At 40.7% G+C, this 23,683-nt stretch overlaps 1 protein-coding gene across 3 annotated transcripts in view; it reads right to left on the minus strand.

The window, feature by feature from the left end:
* Positions 1–3,915: 3,915 nt before the first annotated feature.
* Positions 3,916–23,683, minus strand: part of LOC111148955 (slit guidance ligand 2) — a 348,243-nt gene continuing 328,475 nt past the window's right edge. For all 3 annotated transcript variants that reach the window (XM_022505793.1, XM_022505792.1, XM_022505794.1), the window contains 7 exons: positions 20,966–21,103; positions 20,619–20,859; positions 19,037–19,167; positions 10,307–10,461; positions 5,755–6,046; positions 5,311–5,522; positions 3,916–4,214 (listed from right to left, as the gene is read on the minus strand). In XM_022505793.1, coding sequence (XP_022361501.1) covers positions 3,973–4,214; positions 5,311–5,522; positions 5,755–6,046; positions 10,307–10,461; positions 19,037–19,167; positions 20,619–20,859; positions 20,966–21,103 — 1,411 coding nt within the window. In that variant the 3' untranslated portion in view covers positions 3,916–3,972. The remainder of the gene's footprint in view (positions 4,215–5,310; positions 5,523–5,754; positions 6,047–10,306; positions 10,462–19,036; positions 19,168–20,618; positions 20,860–20,965; positions 21,104–23,683) is intronic.

Raw genomic sequence — 23,683 nt, forward strand, 5'->3', positions numbered from 1 at the left:
TTAAATGACTTTTAAGTATATAGAGAGGATTAAGAATGAAAATGCTGGGGCACCTGGGTGGCTCAGTGGGTTAAATCCTCTGCCTTCAGCTCAGGTCATGATCTCAGGGTCCTGGGATCGAGCCCCACATCAGGCTCTCTGCTCAGAGGGGAGCCTGCTTCCTCCTCTCTCTCTGCCTGCCTCTCTGCCAACTTGTGATCTCTGTCTGTCAAATAAATAAAATCTTTAAAAAAAAAAAAAAAGAATGAAAATGCTTATGTATTTTATGTAGTTTTATTTGCTTTATAAAAAGCTTTATATGAAGCTATACATACTTTTTATAGCTTACATCCTTTTACAAATGTTAGTTTTGATGTAATGGTCACTCTATGGGGTAGAGGACTTAATGCTCAAGGTCTGTAAGTCCTGAATCAATTTCAACAACCTTTCCCTCAATCACTTCTCTAGAAGGAGCTGTTGCTAACAAAGCAAGACATCAAAAAAACAAAACAAAACAAAAAACAAAAAAACAAAAAACAACCCAGAATGCTCAGAGCAATTCTAAAACTGAGGCTAGTGTAACATTGCTTAGAAATAATTTCAGGGGGGCGCCTGGGTGGTTCAGTGGGTTAAAGCCTCTGCCTTCAGCTCGGGTCGTGTTCCCAGGGTCCTGGGATCGAGCCCCACGTCGGGCTCTCTGCTCAGTGGGGAGCCTGCTTCCCTCTCTCTCTCTGCCTGCCTCTTTGCCTACTTGTGATCTCTATCTGTCAAATAAATGAATAAAATCTTAAAACAAAACAAATAATTTCAGGAAAGGTATGGTGAACACAAATTCCAAAGATTGAGATAGTTATTATTCAACGAACACATCTGAAAATGAACATCTGTCAAATCCCCTGATGATGCCTCAACTCCTGTGAGAATTTAAAGTAAACACATGAGGGATGTTTAATCACTTTATCTTTTCAGATTACAAACTTCCATTGTTGTGTGTAATAGCTTTGATTTCAAAATGGGCAAAATGTTTTTCATTATAACCTATTGAATTCTGTTGGGAAATGCTCTAGATTAGTTTCTTATTTAAAGGAATCCTAAGGTCAAGGCCTTATAAGTGAGGAGCTTTTTATAACATGAGTAAGTGCCTTTAATTCATCTCATTTGCTGGTAATTATTTGGCTATTGGATTTTCTCAAAGAAGGGCTCCTATACAGAATGCAGTCTCATCACAAGGCAACGATCCCCTAAGAAAGTTGCTAACTCAGCCCAAATCCCAGGCAATTATAATTCTATTTTATGCCCTTAGAAGCAGGAAGGAGAAAGGATATAGTCAGGAACCTACTAAGACTTTACTATTTTTTCCTTCAAAAAAAAAAAAAAAAAGAAACATCTCTAATCTCAACCATTTTAATTGACATGATTGGTAGAATAATTGTGCTGTGGAAATATGATTCCAGAGTCTAAAAGTCCCCTTGGTAGAGGACATCCCCTTGGTAGAGGCCGCCCCCTTTGTCCCCTGAAACTGGACCCTGTGGTCTCAGAGGCCTGGGTGGAATTCAGCTCTTCTGTCTTCAAGCTCTTTGTCTGTGTCAGAGGGAAGCCCAATAATCCCATACGTTATAGTGAGAGAAGAGTGAGATATTACATATAAAGCCCTTGTCATAGTGCCTGGCATATAAAAAGCCCTCGAAAATAGTGGTTACTGAGATAACACATACCTATAAACACAGATAGAACTCCTGTTATCTTTGCAGATGTTTCTTTAACGAGTGATTCCCAGTCCTTGAAAAAATGAAACAGTGGGAACAAACAAATGTTTTACAAAGACCATATAATATTTATACAATGAAAATATAGACATCTTAAGCAGAAATGAATAAATGATTGGACATCTGTGCCTATGTCTATGTGCACACGTATGTGTGCACATGTGCAAGATTTTCTTATAAGAAAATGAAGACATTCCAGCATGGTGCTTAACTAATAATATTCCATGTAGCCCATGCTGTTTCCCTGTTCTAAGCCTTGCCTACGATGCCTGTGGAGAAAGGCACTCTTTGTCTTTCACTGTTTTCCATCTGGTTCTAATTGAGGGGAAAGAAGAACAAAAACAAAAATACCATTTGTAGTTAGTTAGACTTCACTTTGTAATTTTTTTGGAAGAAATTAGTTGACTATGTAATGTTCCATAGCAAAGGATGTGTTCTTCTATCCATCTCTTTCATCTGGCCATTCCAAAGTCCCTGATCTGATAATATGCTAATCATAAAACAGTGTATGTCAACAACAGAATACAGGGTTTCTTCCCTTTCCATTCTGTATCACTTTAAGAGATTCTTAAGGAGTAGGCTATAAATATTTTGTAATTTCTAAGAAAATCACCAAGCTGTTAGTGAAGTAAATATCTGTTTAATTTACAAACATCAGTAGTATAACTGATATTAGTCTGGAGAAAGACAAAACACACTGAATTATACATGTACATCTAATTTTCTGTGTAAAAAAAAGTTTTTGGAAAGGAACATCTGCATCTTCACAGGGTACCCTGGGATTTTAATAAGGGAAGAGCACAGTCCACTATAAATCATTATCAATTCTACATTGTAATTTAGCAGCAAACATGTTAACATAGGAACATTAAGGTAATAAAGGAGCTTTATTGTTTGGGAAAAAAAATCACAGTTCTTGACATTACAGTCTTTTCTCTCCCCACCCCGCCCCCAATAAAAGGGCAAAAAATGTCAAGGAAATATTAATTTGTAAAATACCTACTTTTCTAGTGTCGATTGCTACACACCATTTCTGTTCTGGGAGGACAAGTTGCAGAGGGGCTGGACCCTTCTTTCTATACAATGAATGTCTCACACACAGACTTTACATACTCTCTGCAGGTATCCTGAATGAGGCCAGTAGGTCAGTGACACCAGTGGTCAGATGTCAAGGTAAACAAACCGATCAACACATATTTATCCCAAGATAACACCCTATGTTAGTACTATTGCCAAAAACAAAACAAAACAAAAAAACAAAACAAAAAAACAAACAAAAAACCCAAACCCCCTCCCCCAAATCCTGATTTTTAAGTTTGAAAAATATACAAAAATATCAGGACAATTATAAATTAATATATATTAAAGCATTGAGAAACAGTAAAAGAATGGCCTAAAATGTTAAGTACAATGTCTTTTGATACAATAAATATTTCTCATTGGAACTGAATACTGTATAGGGCTGTTTAGAACTCATAGAAACAAAAATTCATATTATTACTAATTTATTTATCAATAATCTATTGGTTCTTTATCATCTCCTTTATCATTTATATTACAAAAAATTAATACTGGAAAACGGTAGATAAACACTTTTGTGTGCTTCTTCTGTTAACATGCTGAAGTTTAAAAAGAAGATACACGTTACGTTAGCTCTCCCATCCCTCTCATGACTAGAACCCAGGTCTTCAAGACACTGTTTTGCACCAAATATCTCTCAACTGTGTTTTCTGTGAATTCTCGCGTTCCACTCCTCCGCCTTGCATCCTCAACCACACACAGGTGCCTGGTGTGTCCTCGGGAACTGGGAACCGAAGAGATGGGAATGAGGGCACAGGGGTGGGGAGGTGGGGGGAGTGTGGGGGTGGGGGTTAGGGGCTGGGTGATGACGTCATGGCAGCACACAGTAGCTTGGCTCTCCCTCGTCTCTGTGCTTCTGCTTGTCTTCAGCATGTTGCAAAGATGAATTTGAGTCTCAGTGCTTCCCCTCCATGTGCCCATGCCTCCGGGTATCTCTTCCTACTTCTCTCACATCTGGGAAGCGTTAGTATGAAGCATTTTTTTTTTCCCGAATGCAGAAAAAAAAAGTCTTTATTCTCATAATAAAAATAAGTCTGTTTTGTATTTTACAATATATTTCAAATATTTCCACTATGAAGCATTAATGAGTCCACCGTGGTCGAGAAGTAGACAACACTCCCGAAGACACAAGCCGCCAGGGACGCGTTTAGGAGGCACACCTGGAACAGCCACACTTCACCACCTTCTCGACCTCGTCCACAAACGAAGACCCATCAGTGCATTCGAAAGAGTATTTCCGTCGCTTGCTCCTCAGAGGTCCACAGCACTGCCCTCCCGCACACCCACCTCTGCATTCCAACCTGGACACCTTCTTGGTCGTCTGGCAAGCGGCATAGCCCTGCTGCTTTTGGTAATAATCTCGTATCCGCTCCCCTCGGCAAGAGATTTCTAGAAAAGAACAGAAGCACAAGCATTTTCGGGGCATTCCCTATAAGTCCTGCAAAGGGACCGTGGATCCACAACTCGGTCCAAGAGGTGCTGCCTTTGTCTGCCATGGGTAACCGCTATTGTCATGGTCCCACTTATATTCCATATAATGGACTGGTGGTGCAGCTTGCTGTTCCTTGAAAGATACTTTTTTTTTTTTTTTTGCCTTTATTTTCTTCAAAGTGGATGCTATATATGTGGACTATAAATACTATGCTATTGGACTGACAAGAAAATTGGATTCCTAAATCTTTTCCTTTATTGCAAAAATACACATCTTCTGTTTTTACACTACTAACAGCTGGTTTTGTTTACCACAGGGAGCCGTTTCAGAGAGTATGCAATTTATTAGACCTGGGGTTTAATATCATTCAATCTGTTACTTAATACAAGTAACATTCCACTAACTTCATAAATTACCCTAGTATGAACTGGTTCAAAAAGAGACATCTGCTAAACGCTTCCATGGGCACGTTCCTCTTGTCTCGTCCCTCCGATACACGCAACAAAATGCCTGCCAGCTGGAGGCGAGGCGTAGTCTGGTCACGCAGAGAAGGAGAAAGGTGGGCCAGCAAGTCGGCACGTTTCCATCCCTCTCACCTGCACACAGTGCTGTGATAAATCAGTTGATTCCAAGGTCAAAGGTGACATTGTCCTAAACCTAGAGCAGAATTATGAGCTGCCTCTTCTCTGTGTCAGATATGAAATAATACAAATGGATGAGGACGGCAGGTAAAGGTAAGAAGGGAAGAAAGTTAATGTGCTGCACCAGAAAGTAAAAAGGAGTATTTTTCACAGCCCGCCAAGCAGCGAGAAGATGGCTGAAGGCCACGTGAGTTCCTGCCATGGAGGCTGAGGACACGTCACATCTCGTGCCTTCCTATTGCTGGGGAATCAATCAACAGCAGCAGCTACAGGCAATGCAGAGACTGGTATTCCTCATATCACTCCTCTGTGTGTGTGTGTGTGTGCACGTGTGTGTGTCTCCCTTTTTCTCTCTTTTCAAAGATGGCAGGGAGCTCTTGCTTCAAGGGGTGGTGCCCAGGGGTCGGCTTACCTCGATCGCAGCTGTCCCCAGTGTATCCACTGCTGCATTCACAGTAGGGCTGCCCCAGTCCCGAGAGCCTGCATTTCCCATGCTTGCACTTGATCGCCTGGCAGGGGTTAAACAGATCCTCCTCTTCATCACAGAGGACGCCCCCATGGCCCTCCAGACACTTACAGCTGTAGGAGAATGCATTGATGGGCAAGCAGGTGCCGTGCACACATCTACAGCGCAGGAGGAAGGCAAGAACGGACATGAATTAGGTAGAGGGGTAAGAATGCTGGAAGGGTGATGGAAAGAATAGGAAGGAGATGGACCAATGGGCTGACTTCCGTCTCTCTTCTCCCCGCCCCCCTGTCTCCTTCTCTTCCACCTCTCTTCCTCCTTCCCTCCCTTCCCAGGTTTTGCTTTTAGGGCTGGGGTATTTGTGTGTAACCCCAAGCAGCTCGAACTTACTTATTTCCAAGACAGGGGTCATTGGTCCTCTGGTCACACAGGGGCCCAGTCCAGCCTTCCTCACATTCACAGGTGAAGCCTGACTGGCTGCTGGGCTGGCATGTGCCGTGGGCGCACACCTTCTTGTGGCATGGCTCACAGCCGGGCAGAATGCCGGTCTGCATGGGCACCTTGCGAAAGTCCTGCAGCTCGCTGTTGATGTAAAGGTTGCGGAGGCAGCCGTGGAAGCTGGTGCCGTTCTGCCCGGGGGCCTGGCGCAGGGCCGCAGCCACGTTGTTCTTGCCGGGCATGCCTGCGGAGGGATACGGGGTCAGTGGGTGGTCTTTTTGTGGGGGATCCTCAGCAATTTGCCCCCACCCCCACCCTCGACCCTTTGAGCTCTTCCAGCAAGGTGGCAGTCAGGGTGAGGGTCTTTGAGGACAACCACAGATCATCAGCATCCAGGCCTGTGGTTCTCCACCTGACTGCACGTTAGAATCACCTGAGATCTTTGGAGAACAACTGATCATTGGAACCTCCGCCCAGACCTACCTCATCAGGTTATCTGGGCAGCATGGGGCGAGGGGGAAGGGAGAAGAGTTGGGTGCTTCTTTGTTTTGACTTGAATTTTGGGAGATAATCCAGGCAATTCTAATGCACAGCTAACATAAAGAACTAAGTTCATTGGCAGCCTCTTAATTTTTAACATTTGTTTCAAATAAAACCTTACACGGAGGCATCCATATAAAACCTCAAAGCAGACCTATTGTAGCCAAAGGCAAGATCAGGAATTGGGGAAAGATCTGGACTCCCCCCTCTCTCCACCCACCTCTTCAACCCGAACACACGCCCAGGAAGCCCAGAGTTCCAGGAAGCACAGTGACAGGTGGTCTGACATGCTCAGTGTCACCCCGTAAGACCATGCTGTAGATCAGCTGATGAGTGAACCTCGCAATCTCTGGATCACCATTCCATCCATCCAGCCTTAGGGGATGAGAGCTGGGCTCACAGTGACCTTTCACCCCAGCCTTGCCAACTTCTAAGTTGGCAACCAACCCGGCTCATCGCCGCCAACATCCTGAACCCAGTGGTGCTGGTCCTCGTCTGGGAAACTCACCCCTGCTTCCTATCACATCAGCACTTCATCCGCATTGTTTTTATTTTCTTGCTAATTGAGAGTGAAGGCTTCATATGCCAAGAAATCAGAAATACAAAAGAAATTCCTCCAAAACAGAATTTGCAGGCTTTGCATATATATGTTCCACTGGTGACAGTCATCTGGTAACCTTCATTTGGCAAAACTAAGGAATCTTTCCACGGCCTAAGCCAGACCCTGAAATAGTTCCTGGATGGGATCCTACCTGAGGCAGCCGTCCAGATTGCAGTGGTGTAAGGGGAGGGAGCGAGAGGCCTTCAGGGTGGCTGATGATCCCCTTGGCACTCACACCCTCACTCTGCCTGGGCTCTGAGCTACTGGCTGGAGGGTACAGACTGGGGAAGACTTCCTTCTCACTCTCCAGAGGGCTGATTGGTTTCTAAAGACCTGGACCCTCAGCAATGGCCGGGACCTGCCTTGTAGCAGCATCACCTTCTCTATGCAAAGAAGTCCTGTTTGGGTTCTAGCCAATGTCACCAACATCACCAATGTCAGACAGATAGATGTACAAAACCACCAGGCAGGCTCAAGGTCAAAGTCTTTATTGTTGGTCTGTGTACGCATGAGCCAGTTATTTCCAACCATGGTGGGGCCGAGTCTTCTCATCTGTGACATGAGGGGATGGACAGGAACTGCTGTTTCTGAGTCTGTCACACATAAGGTCCACCAAAGGTCCATGTTTAGAAGGTGGCTCTCCAGGCCCCATTCTCTTCCCACCTCGACATTCTAACTGGTAGGAAGAAGTGGGGTGCAGGACTCTAAATGTTAACACGCAGCTAGGTTGATTTTGATGCAAGTGCTCCCGTGTCACACGTCGACAAGTACTGAATTATGGGTCTTGGCTTTGAACTTCCATGACCTCAGACTTTTAGTCTATGTTGTTTGGCACTGGGAACAGAGTTGCTTTCTAGAGTGGGCTCAAAAAACCTGAAATGTACCATTTCCAGGAAAGCCCAAGTGAAAGAAAATTCCTTGTTCTGGGATAAGTTCTAATTTAATCATATCCATTCATCATAAATATGTGGACTTGAAGTCCACACAGGGATGGTCTTTTTTTTCCAGACATGCCTGATTTCAAACTTGGAGAAAAAGATGAGCTTAGTTACCTCCCTCTCCTTTGCTAAGTCAGGTTCTCCTGCCTTTGCCACATCCATATCAGCGTTGGGGTCTTTTGATTACATTGTATTTTTTTTTTTATTTGAATTACCCTTGAGACTGCACTCTGATTTGGATGGAAATGAGCCCACTATGTTCTCTGGCAGCGAGGTTTCCTTCAGGAAGTGGCTTCCTTCAGGCCTGGATGGATAGAAGTACTATCTGGATTCTTCCAGACCCTCTATCCTTAGAAAGACTGGCATTTTTCAATTTGGAATGTAAAACTTTTTTTTTTTAAACCTTTCTTGAGAAATGTTCTGACCTAAGCACTCCCCATTTCATAGGGTCCTCTCACCCCCCTCACTGCATCAGAAAGGGGTTTTAAAAGGTTCAGTGAAATGGTTTCTGATGAAAGCATAATAAATCAAGTGAAGGACAAGTCCAGAAATAAACAAAAAGCCACAAAACCTAGATCGCTTCCCTTTCTGCTCTATGTTAAAAAGTGAATGGCGGTGCAGATAGATGGTTCTGGGGTCAGAGGGACAAGACCCGGACTCAAATGAGGTCTCTATTACTTCATGGCTCTGTGAACTTGCACACGTTTTGTAAAGTCCTTGCGTTTTGTAAAGTTCCTTATGGATCATGAATCAAAAAACCATACCTACTACCTAAGGTCTCTAAGGAATAAGACTGCAAAGAAGCATTGTGTTGGACACACTGCATGTGCTCAGTGAGTATAATTTCTTTTCTCTCAAACCACAGTTATATCTATCTGCGATTTGATTTACCCAACCTGGTGTAATGGTTGATAACAGTAGTGCAGGCAAGAATGGAGGCTTCTGTTTTTTAGTGCATCTCATAGTTGTGACTCCCATGAAGCAATGAGATCAGTTAACTTGCTGGGCAGACTTGGTATGCAATATTTTTATTCCAATGCACTATGTATGGTTCCTTGAAGACGTGTCAGCTTTTCCTACTCCCCTGGGCAAAGAAGGGATATTTCATTTTCAACGTTGTAACCTTTATACCTATGTTAACCTCGTTCCCAGCACATGGTGGGTACTAAGATTTTATGGAACTGAACCAAGATTTTTAATGGTTTCTAAAAAATCCAAAATTCTTTCAAAATGTTAAGATCTTCTAATGCTGAAAATTACAAAAAAAAAACAGAAGTGCTCTGGACTTTCAGGAAATTCCAAAAATGCTTTCAAGGAAGTCTTTAAAAGGATAACAAATATGGAGAATCCCAACGTTACTATTTTGCAGGAAATTAATGCAAACGCTGTGAAAATGCTTGTCCTGCTAAGCGAATCAGTTACACTGATCTGCACAGGAACTTTAGTTCACTTCTCTGTAAAATGAGTTAATTTTATCAGTCAATCACCTCCATCCAATGTGATTTAATTCAATGTAACTCAATTCAACATCACATACTTTCTTGCTCCTTGGCCTGAAGACTGAAATTCTGTATCTCCAATTTATATTTCCCCTCCCCACCCCCAACAGAGGAAAGCTCTCTCCTTTATGGGTCCTCTCCTCTGGGCTCCTTCAGAACTTTGCCCATACCTCTGTTCTTCACCTGTTCCTCATCAGCCTTCTGGCTGGTTACATATGAAGTCCAGAATCTTCACTCTATCCTCCCAAACCCTAGTCCACCTTCCCAGCCCTCTGTCTTGTTCATTCACCTTAAGGTCTTAGCAAACCAGAAGTACTTCCTGTTATCCCAGTACAAGTTGTACATTTAATTCATTTGTTCATTCATTCATTCATCATTTGATTTTGTTGGTAATTATCCAGCCATCTACGAGTTGGCAACTGGTAGCACAGACAATCTGGAATGGTAAGATCTGACAGAAGCTTTTTTCTTTTTCTTTCTAGCATGACACAACAAAAGCAGCAAGCTGGGCCCATGTGTTCTTGCTCTCACACATGCACTCTTCTGACTTTCTCTCTTTTTCCCTAAGATCTTGCTATGTGGCCACAGGTGTGCTGTGTAATTTTCAGGTCTTGTAAGTAATAAACTTCTAATTTTTCTTCAAAATTTCCTGATGCTTGTTGCTGATGGGCACTTTGCACTCATCAATAAGAACCACAAGAACCTGTCCAACCATGACATTGGTTACTGACAGGCTGAGACAGACATAAACAGGTCACTTAACACACATCCAGGGCTCTTTCTTGTCTATCCTTGTTGTCCATCTTTCAATGACTGATCACTATATGGGTTGATGGCCATGACAGCAGGGATCAACAATTTCAGCATTGGTCTATGATGAGAATCATAGGGTTTTGGGAACTTACTGGATTTGGAACAAAGCTTACCTCCTACATAGAGGGGAGAGTCAAAATTCAGAGTGGACTGCTTTGATAAGTTGGTGATGATTTTGGGACTCCCTCCATCTACGGAGAGGGAGAGACTCTGATCCAGGGCAAGTAGCTCCACAATGTGAAAGTTTCCATCATTGATCGTCTCCACGCTGTAAAGAAAAAGTAACTTAGCTGATGCTTCAATTTTTTTTTTTTTATTAACCCAAAGAAATTAAAATATAAATTCCAATAAGCACTTCTTAGGAAAAGATATGCCTACTTAACTTTAATAAAAATCAAGACCAATAACTGATTTAAAAATAGAAGATATTTCAGGGACTACAATCAATTTCCACTTCTTAGGAATGCATACAAATTAAGTATGTTTTTTCACAGGGAGAAGTGGAAATGGGTACATTTAATCACTACCCAATCATATTCTTCCAAGACTAGGTCTAACAGTCATTCTAAAACTTGAGAGGGCATATAGAGATTCATAAAATGGATAAAAACAAAAAGATTAAGAAACTGAGGCAAATGAAAAATGGGGATTGAAAATAAGATGAAGTTGGGTGCAATTAGCGGGAAGGTGCTATATAGTTTTGAAGTGTGGTTGGAAACCTAACAGGAGTGTTAACAGCAGGCGAAGATGAGCATAGAGCCAATGCAAGAAACAGGATCTATATACCGCAATGTCAGGGATATACTTACCTCTCACCATGGAGGCAAAAATATGGTAAAATGGAAGTTGGGGTCAAGAGCTAATATATTGGGATGTTGACTAGGAAGAATGAAACAAAGGCTCAAACTTGGAAATATGGAAGCACATGATAAAGAAACTGTGAATACCTAGTGTTCCCTACATAAAATGATGACTTAAATTTCTGGGTGCTGATATTTAAATTTGCAAATAGGAGAAGCCTGAAAATAACAGAAAAGTATATTAACATTTCTGTATGGTTCTCAGCACAGGTGTCTAACAATATTCCTCTGTTTGCCAACATAGATTAAAAAGGTTTTTGTGATTTGACCACAGTATAAAGCAGTCTTCAGAACTGTGAAAACATCTGAAGTTCTTCCAGTCTTAAGTGGTTGTAAGAGTCCACATGTCCAAAGATCTTTGATAATCGATCTCAGATATCATCTTTTAAAAATGATAAATATGAGATATGCCAATCAATATTTTCACCCTGTACAAATTTAATTATCCCAACACTTGATACCAGTAAAACCAACAGAGGAAACAATATACATGAAAATCATTTACTAAATAAAGTTGTGTACCTACTATTCGTGGTCTTATATAGGGTTGTCTTCTAAGGGAAGAGACTGGATGGGATTATCAATGAATGGCCAAGCATACAGATTTTGGAGTCAGATAAACCTGGATTTGAATCCCGGTCTTGTATTTATGAAATGTTTGACCTTAGACTATTTAGGAAATGTTTGACCAAACTGAGTTGCTTACAGACTTCAGTCTTCTCTTCAGTTAATGCTAATAAATATTTCTTCCTCTGATGATTAATTTGAGGTCCGCATGAAATGATTTTTTAAAAATTGCAGGGTGAAACATCCAGATATAGAAAGTCCAAAGTTAAGTGTGAGATGTCAGTATCACCATTACTACCACCCACTGTCATCATATAAATAATCTAATACTATTTCAGTATCTTCAGGAAGATATTAGTTAGCTTTATTTTTGGTACAAATTATAAAATAATGCTAAAGACTGGCAGAAATAAAATAACTTCTTTGGAAGCATATCTTGTTCAAGTTACTAGTTTTAAGTAAAATACTAAAATGAAGATATGTCTAGAGTGGTGACCAATTGCTTTCTCCTTCGTGAACATAAACAGCATGTCAGTGGTTTTACAGGACTGCTCCGTGAACACGGACCTTGACTAAATCATAAATATTAACAATGGGACCTCTTTTTTTCCTTTACATTTGCAAGAAAAGGCCATTTGTGCTGGAAAGTGGGTTCTTGGTCACACATCGGTCTTGGGGAGTCGATCCTGGTATGTCATCACTAACGACAGTGGTTTGATGCAGTACAACTGAGCAAGCTACATTAAAACAGGAAGCACGTATTCTTTCTGTATTCCTTAATGTATCCTTAATGTATCATTATCCAATGATAAGTAGTAGATGCTCAGTATACATGTTAAGTAAGTGAAATATAAGGGTGATTTGTTAAAAATAACATATATATTTTTTTAAGATTTTTATGAATTTATTAGAAAGAGAGAGGGAGAGGAGAGGGGAGAGAGAGAGAGCACCAGCGTGGGTGGGGAGAGGGAAGGTCAGAGAGAGAGGGAGAAGCAGACTCCCCACTGAGCAGGGAAGCCAGAGGCAGGGCTCCATCTCAGGACCCCAAGATCATGACCTGAGCCCAAGGCAGATGCTTCTCCGACTGAGCCACCCAGGAACCCCAAGAATAACATGTAGCTTTTTTTTTTTTTCGTAATACTTGGGGTGCCTGGGTGGCTCAGTGGGTAAAAGCCTCTGCCTTTGGCTCGGATCATGATCCCAGCGTCCTGGGATCGAGCCCCCCATCAGGCTCTCTGCTCGGTGAGGACCCTGCTTCCCTTCCTCACTGTCTGCCTCTCTGCCTACTTGTGATCTTTGTCAAATAAATAAATAAAATCTTTAAAAAAAAGTAATACTAACTGGTTTACAGTTATAGAGTCAAGAGGCTTCAAGCATACTTAGGGAAGGACATCTAAAATATGCATTTTTATTTAAAAATTTGGATTTTTTCAGTAGCCATATTCTGAAGGAACTGCTAGGAGGTAAATCTTGTTCAGCCTATCCTAGGTCTCATTAGATCTGTGACATTGGATTAATGTGACACTGGATTAATGTGACCTCAGGTCATTTTTCTCTGTTTTATTTTCCTCATCAGGGAAATAAAAATACTAAGACCAAAGAATCACAAAGCACATACTATAGGCCAGGTAGTGTTCTAAGAACTTTATGTGTCTTAAGTCATTAAGAATCACAACGGCCCTAACAGTTGGGCACTTATGGTACTCAACATGGAATAGCCAGTGGCTAATGAGATTTGAAGCTGGGATCTCTTCTTCTAGATTACATATTTTTAACTATTAAGCATCACTTTTGCAATAAAAAACCTGAAAACCAGTAAGGTGTGTTCTCACCACTAACAAGACTTTAATAAGTGATTTTTCTCCCAAATAACCCAAGAATAAAGTTCTATGAAAAATAACCTTATATGATTTTTGCACAAATTGGTATATTTACTAGAAATCAGAGAATTGTAAAAAAAAGTAATAATTTTATAATAAGAGTTTGAAGGTTATGAGAATGCATATAAGGTATATAGACTTCAAAGGTGGATTTGGATCCTATTTTCCCAATTATAAATTTAGACTGATTAAATGTTTTTCCTTCCCAAAGTTTCATTTTTTTTTATATTTTAAGAATTTATTTTTTTATTTGACACAGAGAGAGAAATCACTAGTAGGCAGAGCAGTAGGCAGAGAAAGGGGGAAGCAGGTTCTCCACTGAGCAGAAAGCCCAATGCCAGACTTGATCCCAGGAGCCTGAGATCAGAGGCAGAGGCAGAGGCTTAACCCACTGAGTCACCCAGGTGCCTCCCTTCCCAAAGTTTTAAATGTCTAAGCTGATCATTCCTGAACTTGACCAGAGTTATCACTAAGTTTGATTCCATTTATATTTCCCTGCAATTAAATGAGGACTCACCATGCTCTTCCGACAGATAAGTATTGCAACAATTAATTTAGATTCCTTGCTTTTTAAGATGACAGTGTGTGTACTGGCCTGAGGACAGTATTTCAGAACTAAGAATATCCGAAATCGGTGTTTCATGCTGCCTTCTAAAACATGAGATTAACCGGGGATGTCCAGAAATCCTTTGGCTACATAGCCTTTAAAATAAAAGCAGCAGCTGACATACCAGTTGTTACATGATACAATCGAGCCATCATCGATTTTCCAGTCCATGGTCATTCCTACCTATCCACTCACAATGCATAATATCCTTTCGGTTTCTGAGAAGTATTGATAAACTTTCTTTCACTACTCTCCCAGGGAACTATGTATCGGATGACTCATGAGAGTTGCAAGTGAACCACTTAACACTGAGCCTTTCCCCTGGGAATGTACATTGAATTTATTACCATTATTATGTATTTAGTTTTACTACACTTACCTATTAGCAGAGATTTGGGTTTCTTGCATTTCTAAGTGGATGCATGAAAACAAAGCAGTTACTCAACTAGGTCTTGTGGTTGGCTTCAGAGAAAGGTTAAAAACTCAGGGCTTAGAAGAAGAGGGGCTCTAACTTGCCCCTGATTTTCTTTCTTTCTTTCTGCAGGACATAGCAACAGTGGCATTTTCATCATTCTGTCTCAGGCATAAATCTTAAGGCAATTCAGTGGTTCAGTAAAGATCAACAGTTCACTTGGCTTATGTGAGCTCTAGCTTTTCACCTTAAAAATTCAAAGTATCTGTTGGCATATTCTGTGCAACAGAATAGGAGTCAGACACCAGACAAATTCAACGGGTGCTCTCATTTTGATTACCTCTTGGGTGGGGATACTCCACCATGAAGTGGGGATGGTAATACGGTATTTCCCTGCCTACCTATTCAAACCAAAAGGAATGGAGGTCAAAGGGGATTAAAGATATTAATTGCACATGCATAAAGTTTTCAAAAGGATGTTTTACAACATGATTGATGGATCAAGTCAAGTTGCCTTTTAATAAATGCTTTTGAGGCAAATTACCTCATTTAAATAAAATGCACTATATAAAAAGGGACTTGTAGGTTTGAACATACAGTAAGAGTCCCATGGAAGGCAATAACATTTGCATTTATTCTTCATTATCTGTATTTCTAGCATCAAGAATAGTCATAAAGCAGCAGCATCACCAATTACTGTGAGCCAACTCTGTGCCTAGCACGATCACAGGGGCTCTATGTTTGTTACTTCCAATTCTCCCAGCCACCTGTGAAAAACAGGTATGATTCCAATGGCTTAGGGGAAGAAATGGAAGTGTGAAGAGATGAAGTAACTTGTCCAAAGTTCCAAAGCTGGTAAACAGTGCTGTCTTCCCATAGAGTATCAAGAATGGCTGAGTGTGTGTGTTGGATATGAGACCAACGAGATTCTATTGTCCATCTCTCCAATGAGACTCAATTCTCTTTCCCATCCCTCTTCTTTTTAATGTAAACCTGTAAATCACGTAACCCGGAGGCTATATAGCCAACCAAACCTAACAACTGGCAGGGAAAAGTTCCCTGATGTTGTACTATTTCCCAGATAATGAACCTGTTCAACGCATGGTATAGTCCTGCCCCTTTGTAAGATGGTTCACCTCACTTCCACATTTAAAAGCATTAATTAATTTCTAAAAATCAAAGCCTAGTTGACATAATGTTACCTTAGTGTCAGGTGTACAAAATAGCATAAATTCCAAGAAGGGGGATTTCATAGGTCAAGGAGTAAATGTATTTGTAGCCTGGATAGTTATTTTCAACAGCCCTCTACAGACATTGTAAACAATCTGTACTTCTAGTGTTATGGTATAAGGATGGAAGATAGGGACTGTGGACCCCAAGAAACAAACTGAGAGTTTTAGAGTAGAGGGGAGTGGGGGGATGGGTGAACCTGGTGGTGGGTATTAAGGAGGGCACATACTGCATGGAGCACTGGGTGTCATACGTAAACAATGAATCTTGGAACACTACATCAAAAACTAATGATGTACTGTATGGTGACTGACATAACACAATTTAAAAAAAGGGGAGGGGGATAGAAGATACACTTTCAAGTCCTCTGCTATACTCCGTAAAGAGATATCAGGAAAATTTCCCTGTCTTGCTACAAGGTAGATGAGAATGAAGACAATGTGAGCAGAGGAGTGAGGACAGAGCTGAGTTTGGAATTTCATCCTTAGAGGAACCTCACTGGGTATGTGTTGTATCATTATTTATAGATAGGATTTCTAAGACATAGAAATATTAAGTGTCTGTTCCAAGTTTATTCAATAGTAACTGGCCAAGCCTAGATCAGAACTGATTTCTTAGTCACTATATTTTTTTACGTGTTAAATATTAAATTTTCTAGTGTGCTGAAATAATTTGTCCTCTATAGTTTCTATTTCACAGAAGCATTTTTCTATTCCATAATGGTATATGAATATATTCATATATATCTAATATGTACATATTATATACATAATCAATTATCAATCAATCATCTCTCTACCTGAATCCTGGGTAATTACTGCTTTTATTTTACTTAAAAATAATACGATGACTTTTCTTGGTCTTCATGCCATAAACCAAAAAGCAAGAGTTAAATGAAAACTGTTTTTCTTGGAACTCACAAGTGTCTTCATTACATAATCTACAAGCAGAGAAGTGGACTTCTGGTTCACAATGAAAAGTGTACCATGTGAAATTATTCTTTTTTGGTAAATGTCCCAGGGTATGCTCTACTTTTTGTTAGGCAAAAATAGTAAGAACATAAACTCAAAGTTCTTTGTGGTAAAATTCTCATTATGATATATAATCACATGGGTTTCTACAACATATCTAGAAACATTTTAAATATATTTTATGTGAACACTAACTTTAATAAGCCAATCTCAAGAAACTTCACTATGGCTTCTGAGAGTTCTATGTTCTTTCGTAGCATACGCTAGAATAAAAGAGAAAATTAAAAAAAAAAAATGAAGCACAAAAACAATATTCTGAAACTTTCTGATGGGCTGAAACAAACTGAGGCTACATAATTTAAGGCCTAACAATATCTAAAATGTTGGCATTAATTCATCGCCATTTGGAGATGAAATTCATATTGCCTTTGGAAACCAGTAATTATGCGTTTGTTTGCATACTCTAAATATTCCCAAGTGGGTTAGCTCACCACCAAAAAGACTCACTGAACTCCATTCCTGGCTACAATTGGCATCAACTTTCCTGCAACTGTTATGAAGGCTCAAATAGGATGTGAAAGCTTTTGAAGCTCATCAAAACATACGTCAAAAATATAGAGGCCAGGGGCACCTGGATGGCTCAGTGGTTTAAGCTGCTGCCTTTGGCTCAGGTCATGAATTCAGGGTCCTGGGATCAAGTCCCGCATCAGGCTCTCTGCTCGGCAGGGAGCCTGCTTCCCTCTCACTCTCTCTGCCTGCCTCTCTACCTACTTGAGATCTCTGTCAAATAAATAAATAAAATCTTAAAAAAAATAAAAAAAAATAGAGAGGCCAATTTCTCCAACATCATGTCCCAATCAATGCCCCGAAATTTGTTGCCAATCATGGTTGCCTTACAGATGCATTTGTTCACCACATATGGTATTTAAAAAAAAAAAAAAAAAAAAAAGTGAATCAATACTTTAAGGATGGGATACTTTATATTTAAAAAAAAAAATCCAGGTTTATGCCTTTCCTTGAAAAATAAGAGTTCTAATAAAACCGGGGCCTACATTTTCCCATGGCAACACTCAGGGAGAACTGGGTGGATGAAGTCTGGCCCTGTTTTGACAAAAGTTTGCTTTTAGTTCACTCCAGACACAAACGCTATTATGTTACCAACCTCAAGGCTGTTTATAATAGAAGTTATAATGTAACTTTAAAAAGTTAGACCTTTTCAAGAGTCAAATGATGAGAACATATTTTTCTCTGGTAACTGCCCTGATTAGTTCATTTAAGCTACCTGTCTGAAAAGAAACTGTGTATGACTTTATGACCTTGTTTTAACTGGTGGCATTTAATTTCTACTTATGGATAAGTAGACTTGTCTGTAAGATAAGTTAACTTCTCTGTAAGACTATAGTGAATCGGTGTTGAGATCCAACAGAGGCCTTGGAAGGTAAATCTTATGCAAAAAGCACATTTCCAGCAGGACTTATGCCCCATGAATACCAATTCTTTCATAACTACAAAATATCATCAATCTCATTACATTATTAGAACACTTACAAATTAAATAACATTACCAATCTCTTATTGTATGTGTACATTGGTATCTTCTGTGTAATCTCCCTAAGAGAAAGGGCTTTGTTCTTTAAAGCTTGGATCCGAGCCTGGCACATAGCTGGTGCTCAGTAAATATGTCTTGCATGAAAGGTAATGTTAAATGGCTCACTGTGCTGAGTATCTTGCGTTTTCTTCTCTAGAGCTACTCTCCACCTGTCTTCACCCTGCTCTCAGCCCTGGGAGGCTCACGAACAAACTATATTATTGTTATCAGTAGATTGCTTCTTTCCTGGAATCCGATTTGGTCAAAGGGGGAGCTGGGGTTGGGGATTGTCGGGCAGAAGAAGAGCGAGGTTGGATATTTAAAACCCTGGTGCTTTCTCTGAGGACTGACTTCATCCTTTCATTGAAGGTCACAGCTGCTTCCAGGCAGTCTGAGCTACCAGTCCAATTCTGAGCATGGATTTCCGTAACTGCTGTCCCCACTCACCCCTTCAAGCATAGGGGGGAGTAGCTGTATCCCTCTTTACTGGCCCGCAGTTACTGTGTGCTCTCTAACAATCTTTATAAGAAGTCCCCTTGAGAATCTCTCCTCTATCATCCAATTTGAGCATGACATCTGTTCCTGCCAGGCTCCTAAGTAATGCACTTATCATAACGGCTGCCGTGGCCCAATTATTCCCTCTGCTCACCATTACAGAATAATAGAGAAGTAACAGCTTTTCACCAAACCACTCTTTTCACCTTTACCAGTAACTGAGAGACCTTCACCTGTAAATGGCAGAAGCCGGGTGAGAGCCGGTGTCATAGCTGGCACGGACCCGTCCCCGGTACAGTTCGACGGCAATATGGTCCTTGTCACCCTTATACAGGAGGATCCCGCTGTCTTCATCTGTGGCAATCTGGTAGGAAGTAACCCTGACATTAGTAGGAGGCACAGTCATCTGCATATACGTCACCAAACAGAAGCAAGACTGCTCAGTGCAATTTTTACTCCAGTTTATTTTTTCCTTATGGCTGTGAGAAAGTAATAGTGCAAGGCACATGGAGGTGATGACTTGGAAGGTCACCTGTTCCTAAATTATTGTGATGCAAATAAATTTGTAAAGAATTAATTAAAACCAGTAACACTTAAGTCAACACCATGGGACATACTTAAAACTTTCTCTGCTGGAGGTTTTCATTTACTTGGTCTTTTTGCTCCTATTCTTCACAGGGCACAAATGGGAAAAAAAAAAAAATCTCTGTTTTTTTTCCTCTTGCTTTTTGGCCTTTTTGGGCTTTTAAAGAATCAATTTGGTAAAAATTAGGTCTTACGCCCGAACCCCACTAGGTACTTCTTGTAACAGTCCAGTAAGGAAAACGCTGGAAGAGAGGGAGGAGGGCTTTTTAAAGAAGGCCTGCTTGACTTCCCGAGTCCTATTCCTCATGGCTGGAAGGGCTCCTGCCCTCACTGGAGTGTCAGGATAAGCCAAATAAGGAGCGGCATCTTCTAGAAATCAGCTAAAATCATTTGAATTCAAAATACATTAAAATAGTTTCCTTATCAGATAAACACACAGCCCCAGTGTGCCCCATGTGTCCTCAATTCATAAACCCTCATCTAGTCTCACCTGTTCCGCGAGGGTCCGACTGACTTGCTTAAAGGGACAAGGTGACATGGTTAAAAGTCTTACAATAACATTTGAATTTGTTCATTTCATGTCACTTCTTTTTTTTTTTTTTTTAATTTTTTATTTATTTGAGAAAGAAAGAGAATGAGCCAGAGAGAGAACAAAAGCTGGGAGGTGGACAGAGGGAGAAGCAGGATCCCTGCTGAGCAGGAAGCCTGATATAGGGCTCCATCCCAGGACCCTGGGATCATGACCTGAGCCAAAGGCAGACACTTAACCAACTGAGCCACTAGGCACTCTCATGTTGCTTCTTAAAGGTTTTGAGGTAAGGAATTAAAAGGCACTCGCTGAATATTTTATCAAGGTGTGTGATGTCACCTGTGCTCTCCTCACCTGCAGCTTTCCTAAGAAAAGACCCTGAACTTGGAGTCCTAAAAATAAATAAAATGCCTTCACTAGAGCACAAAACATGTTTTGTTGTTCTCTCTCTCCTTTTTCTCTGTTTCATAATCAAGTAGTGAATAAAAATACCTGGTTCCCATTTAGTTTCAAAAAATACAAATGTTGGAGAGAATGACTAAAGATTTTCACAAAGAGAGCATTTTCTGTCTTTGTGTTATGAGGACGTTAACTGTCTCTTTAAGAAAGAGAATCACTCATGAACTACCATGGATGTTGAAGATTTGAAGTTGAAGGTGGCTTAGGATGAAGTCAGCTCTCACTCCCGGGACACGGCTTACCTGTAGGGTGATGTTCGTTTGAGGCCGGACCTTGGCTGAAGGAATTTGAAGATAAGACTCTTTGTTGACAAAATTCACGCTGACCAGCTTTTCACACTTCTCTCCCTGGTAACCCGGCAAACACTGGCAGATGGGCTCGTTTATCCTGATGATGCACTGAGCTCCATTCTGACAATCAAAGTTATCACAGGGGCTGGTTCGGGGGAGGACCATGGGTGGAGAAAATTCACAGAACAAGCCGCTAAAGAAAACAGCAACAATACATTGTTTTCACTTAGTTGCCAAGATGAGTTGAAGCCTTTCTGCAGGACAGAACTCCAAATACGAAACTCTGTTTCTACGTTTACCTGTAACCTTCAGGGCAAATGCACGTGTAGCCGTTCACAGCATCTGTGCAGTGGGCCCCGTTTTTACACTTGTGATCTTGGCAGTCGTCAAAGTCAATGTCGCAGTGTTCGCCCACGTACCCTGGTGTGCAGTCGCACCTGTTTGAGCAAGCACATTAACAGTTTCACACCCAACTGAGCCAAAGTAAGGAAAATGGTTGCATTTCACCTAGAAAAAAGTTGGCACTGTCTTTGCAAACGTATTGAGTACACCTAAAACCACTGTAGCATTGTGTGTCAACTACACTTCAAGAGAAGGATGTGACGATGGAAGCAAAAAGTGGAAAACTCGTATGGAACAGGCTCATAGAGCTCCCAAATTAATGGAGGCCTAGAAAACAGTTATTCCATGATTTCTCAACATGATCTGTAAGGGGATGGTAAGGACTCTGATTATCGTGAGCCTCCACAATCCCAGTGAGCATGGAACTATACCCTCCTCCTTCCCACCCATCCTTTCTTCTTTTCTTCTCCTTATCATGTTTGACTTCCTACTTCCTTCCTCCCTCTTCCTTTCTTCCTTCCCCCCTTCTCCATCTTCCTTCGCTTCCTCTCCTTTCCCTCCTCTATCGTCTCTCCCCTCCCTCCCTCTGTCCCCACTATTTTTGCTTAGGTGTCCTCTGTTTTCATTGTTCTGCTTCCTTTCAGCAGTGGAGACCAAAAAAATTGCTATATTGTAAAATTTACTAAGAATATGAAACATATTTTAAAAATAATTTTTTAAATTTAAATTTTTAAAAACATTTTTGTTTTCTCACAGGAAAGGGATATATTGGAATAAAATAGAATTTTATGAAAAAAAATGATGTCAACATTGGAGACCCTAATTCATAATGAATCCAGACAATCATTATGGCAGAGCAGGGCTGACCTAATGGAGTAGGACAGGGAAACTGATTAAAAAAAAAAAAAAAAAAAAAAAAAGAGGGGCGCCTGGGTGGCTCAGTTGTTGAGCATCTGCCTTCAGCTCAGGTCATGATCCTGGGGTCCTGGGATAGAGCCCCGCATCGGGCTCCTTGCTCAGCAGGAAGCCTGCTTCCCCTTCTCCCTCTCCCTCTCTCCCTGCTTGTGCTCGCTCTCTCGCTGTCTCCTTCTGTGAAATAAATAAAAAATCTAAAAAAAAAAAAAAAAAAAAAAAAATTAATTGCTGGGGCCAATTCCACCAACAACTCTTTGCCTGTTTGTTCACTGTGGTGGCACAAGGTAAGATGGGGTCTCAGCCGCACTGACGGTGAAGAGCCAGGGGTCATATACACATGGCATTCTTGGAGCATGCCCTCCTTGCCATGCCCTCTTCTGACCACTGGGCATATATGGATTCACAGAATCCTTCTCCAGAGCCCTGGATTCACTGACTCCTTCTCCAGAGTCTACTACTTCACTGAACAGGTGAGGGAGCTGAAGGACAAACTGGTTTAAGGACCTTATCCAAGGGCATTCAACTAGTAAGTGCCACAGCCAGGTAGGAAACCCAAGCAATCTGCAAAGAGGGTCCGGATTTCTGACCACGGAAGGATGAAGGACTCAAAAGCTGCTAGAGGAAAAAGCAGTGTGGCAGGTGCAGTGGTTTTCAAAGCATGCTCTGAAGAGCATGGGAAGGAGGCTTTTGGCAGCTTCCTGCTTCCCTCCTTTCTCCTGCAACACTCTCCGGTTGTGATTCATTAATTTTACACACTGGGCTTCCATGAGCATTTCTGTTTGGGGTTTTAAGAGAGGGCTCACTGAGTTAGAAAGACAAACAAACCAGGAACCTACAGTTTATTTAGCTTTATAGAATTTGGACTTTGCAGTTACACAGAACTGGATTTGCATCCCAGATTCATCTCTACATGTATGCAATCTTGACTAATTTACTTAAACTTCCTAGGTGTTTGTGTCTTCATCACAGTACAAAATAATTTCCATCTCATGGGTTTGTTAAAAGATTAAATAAAAACACTAGCTGTAAAAGACTCAGTATAGTGGCTTGATATATAATGCATGATCAATAACTGGTAAGAATTTAAACAATAATTCTATTAAGCCTTCATAACTCTATAAAAGTCTTTGTGGTTTAGTCTTGACTAATTTTCCAGTTTTCTATTTCAAAGCCACGAGAATTTAAATGAATGAGGGTAATTAAAAATGCCCAAGTGAATGTGGACATTATTGAACACCAAGGGTTTTCTCTGAAAAATGTAAAATCAGAATTTAAGAGTTACTGAAGGGTTGATGAATTAAAATAAATGGGGGTACAGAACCTCTAGGGAGAACAGACTTTCAGCTCTGTGTGTATGAATTAGGAAATAAAATGAGATCACTGCAGACGCATGCTTGCTCTAGAGCCAGTGGTTTTAATACTAAATCATAACAAAGCAAAGTAAACAACACATCTGAAGTTAAATGGATCTTAAGTGGCCATATACATCCTCAAATAGATGGACAAAGTCTGGGGAGAGAGCTTGCATCAATGTTAATGTGAGCAGAACCACTGAAATGCCAGGCATTAAAAGAAAGAAGAAATGCTTTGAAACACTCTGAATTATTTATCTGAGAAAAGAAATCAAAGTAAAAGATAAGAGAACCACACACTCACCACCAGTGGCTAAGAGCTATTTTATATTCTTTTCTCTACAAATACTATTTTTCAAGCCCATTAGTACTTGTTATGACCAACTTTTTTTTTTTTTTTTTTTTTGG

The sequence above is a fragment of the Enhydra lutris genome, unplaced genomic scaffold (genome assembly GCF_002288905.1).
Source record: "Enhydra lutris kenyoni isolate GAN:26980312 unplaced genomic scaffold, ASM228890v2 scaffoldscaffold21, whole genome shotgun sequence".
NCBI classification, from domain to species: Eukaryota; Metazoa; Chordata; class Mammalia; order Carnivora; family Mustelidae; genus Enhydra; species Enhydra lutris.